General features: G+C 40.2%; 1 protein-coding gene across 2 annotated transcripts in view; it reads left to right on the top strand.

The window, feature by feature from the left end:
- Window positions 1-2,872, top strand: part of LOC143031057 (uncharacterized) — a 15,053-nt gene extending 12,181 nt beyond the window's left edge. For both annotated transcript variants that reach the window (XM_076194432.1, XM_076194434.1), the window contains exon 3: window positions 1,306-2,872. In XM_076194432.1, the coding sequence (XP_076050547.1) occupies window positions 1,667-2,872 (1,206 nt within the window). In that variant the 5' untranslated portion in view covers window positions 1,306-1,666. The remainder of the gene's footprint in view (window positions 1-1,305) is intronic.
- Window positions 2,873-3,364: the final 492 nt, after the last annotated feature.

Below are 3,364 nucleotides of genomic sequence, written 5' to 3' on the forward strand. Positions count from 1 at the left end.
GGTGTTTTATGATTTTTTGTTTTATTTGACCAAATGACAAGACATCTTGTCATCGGAGTTTAATGGGTTAAATGATTATACCTGACTGATCTACAATTGTACAACACAATAACCTGAAACCATGATAAAAGGGAAGGAAATGTCGAGATACTGTAAAACTACTTGTTGAAATGATATGAGCATATCAGGATTTTGTCCTTGGGATAATTTTGTTTCTTGAGAGACCACTAATAGGAACCTGGTTCTGGGGGTCCTGCAAGATGGAGAGTATAAAGCAAGGTTTACACGCTACGATAAATTGTAGCGATTTATTGTAATGAAAAGGTTGTTACAATTTGTCATTACATGTAATTAACAGGAGATCGTAGCGATAAATCGCTACGATCTCCTGTTTACACGTAATGACAAATTGTAACAACCTTTTCATTACAATAAATCGCCACAATTTATCGTAGCATGTAAACCTTGCTATACTGACCATTTTCAAGATTGTTGGCCCCCTCACCTCCATTAGGAGGTGAAGCCCTTAAAGGACATTACTTGGTCTCTGAACTATGCCCAAGCTATCTGTAATCTTCTAGAATAAGTTATCTTTCCAGCCTTTCCTTTGTACTATGCCGTGATTAAAATGAGCTCTATTTAAAAGCTTTATTTGAGTGTTTAAGCTGATTGGCAGCAGACATTGTTGGCCTGGAACCATGTTATGTAATATAATTAGACACATTTGATGTTTCCTTTTTATCTGTAATTTTCACTGCCAGCTGTTCCTTCATCATCTTGGTACACCATATCTGAGAAATCACTAGGGAGTTCAGAAGACTAAGTTCTTATGAACCATTGTAGATAGGATTAAATAGAAGGAAAAATTTTCACTAGAACATATTTTGAAACCTTTACCACACCTAATCTAGAGGTTTTTCACCTAATCTTGTTTCAATCTTTGCTAGAGCTCTTTGTTGTGGGACATCATTAAGGGTAATATTACAAATCTGCAGCTGTATCCTGTTTGGATAATGAACATCAGTTCCCCTATTATAATGTATTAGATATGTGCCACTAAAGAGGACTTTTTTTGTGGCAGGACATAAATACCCATGAAGCTCTGAGTAGATAGATTATGCCATAAGTATTTAATATAAAGACTTTTACATTAGACTAATATTACATTAGATATGTTATTCAAGGCAGAAAAAAAGCCTTTTCAGAACATATCTGATGCCTGTTTCTTATAAAAGTGTAATCTCAAAATACACTTGAAGAACCAAACCAGGGAAAGGGTTTTACAGTGTGATTTTTGCATTGCAGGATTCTCACAAAGGAACAGGTTCTAAATGCATGTGATGACCGACACAGTAGAGGTATCCTATCCAGTGTGACCCATGTGATGCAGGTTTCTCACGAAAAGGGAAAACTCAAAAGGCATGAGATGACCCACACAGAAAATAAGCCTTTCCAGTGATGCAGCTCTCTCACAAAAGGGTACTATCAAACACTTTGAGATGACCCACACAGGATAGTAGCCTTTCCAAAGTGTACAATGTGATGCAGCATTCTCACCAAAAGGGGATCTCAAAAGCCATGTGACGACCACACAGGAGAGAAGCATTTCCAGTGTGATCTATGTGATGCAGCTTTCAGAGAAAAGAGTTCTCTGTAAAGCCATGTGATGATCCATACAGGAGAGAAGCCTTTCCAGTGTGTCCTATGTGATATAGTTTTCTCACTAAAGGGTGGTCTCAAAAGCCATATGATGTCCCACGCAGGAGAGAAACCATTTCAGCATGACCTATGTGATGCAGCTTTCTCAGATAAGGGTACTATCCAAAAGCATGCAATGACCCACACAGGAGATAAGCCTTTCCAGTGTGAACTATGTGATACAGCTTTCTCACAAAAAGGTGATCTCAAAAGCCATGTGAGGACCCACACAGGAGAGAAACCTTTCCAGTGTAGTATATGTGATGCAGCTTTCACACAAAAGAGTAATCTCAAAAGGCATGTGATGACCCACACGGGAGAGAAGCCTTTCCATTGTGACTTATGTGTTGCAGCTTTCAGAGAAAAGAGTTCTCTCAAAAGCCATGTGATGATCCACACAGGAGAGAAGCCTTTCCAGTGTGTCCTATGTGATGCAGCTTTCATACAAAAGGGCAATCTCAAAAGCCATATGATGACCCACACAGGAGAGAAGCCTTTCCAGTGTGACCTATGTGATACAGCTTTCTCACGAAAGGGTGCTCTCAAAAGCCATATGATGAACCACACAGGAGAGAAGCCTTTCCAGTGTGACCTATGTGATGCAGCTTTCTCACGAAAGAGTAATCTCAAAAGCCATGTGATGACCCACACAGGAGAGAAGCCTTTCCACTGTGAACTATGTGATGCAGCTTTCTCAGAAAAGGGTACTTTCAAAAGACACGTGACAACCCACGCAGGAGAGAAGCCTTTCCAGTGTAGCATATGTGATGCAGCTTTCACAAATAAGTGTAATCTCAAAAGGCATGTGGTAACCCACACAGGAGAGAAGAGTTTCCTGTGTGACCTATGTGATGCAGCTTTCTCACGAAAGAGTCATCTCAAAAGCCATATGATGACCCACACGGGAGAGAAGCCTTTCCAGTGCGATCTATGTGATGCAGCTTTCTCAGAAAAGGGTACTCTCAAAAGACATGTGATGACCCATACAGGAGAGAAGCCTTTCCAGTGTAGCATATGTGATGCAGCTTTCACAAATAAGTGTAATCTCAAAAGGCATGTGGTAACCCACACAGGAGAAAAGCCTTTCCGCTGTAACCTATGTGATGCAGCTTTCAGAGAAAGGAGATCTCTCAAAAGGCATGTTATGACCCACACAGGAGAGAAACCTTTCTAGTGTGATGCAGCTTTCACGCAATAGGGTACTCTAAAAAATCATGTGATGACCCACACAGGATAGAAGCCTTTCCAGTGTAACCTATGTGATGTAGCTTTCTCAAAAAAGGTTTTACTCAAAAGCCATGCGATGACCCACATTGGAGAGAAGCCTTTACAGTGTGGCCTATGTAATGCAACTTTTGTAGAAAGAAGAAATCTTATAGTTCTTATGATGACCCACACTGGAGAGAAGCCTTTCAAGTGTGAGCAGTGTGATGCAGCTTTCGTAGGAAATGGTTATCTTAAAGTTCATGTGATGGCTCACACATGAGAGAAGCCTTTTCAGTGAGGTAACTGCAGTGCAGCATTTTCACAAAAGGGTAGTCTTAAAAGGCATGTGATGATCCACACAACAGAGAAACCATTTCATTGTGGTGATTGATGTAGCATTTTCAGAAAAGTATTCTCAAAATCCATGTGATGGAGAAGCCTTACCAGTGTGACTTATACT

This window comes from Oratosquilla oratoria, chromosome 12 (genome assembly GCF_046742065.1).
Source record: "Oratosquilla oratoria isolate Oo_2021 chromosome 12, ASM4674206v1, whole genome shotgun sequence".
Taxonomy (NCBI): Eukaryota; Metazoa; Arthropoda; class Malacostraca; order Stomatopoda; family Squillidae; genus Oratosquilla; species Oratosquilla oratoria.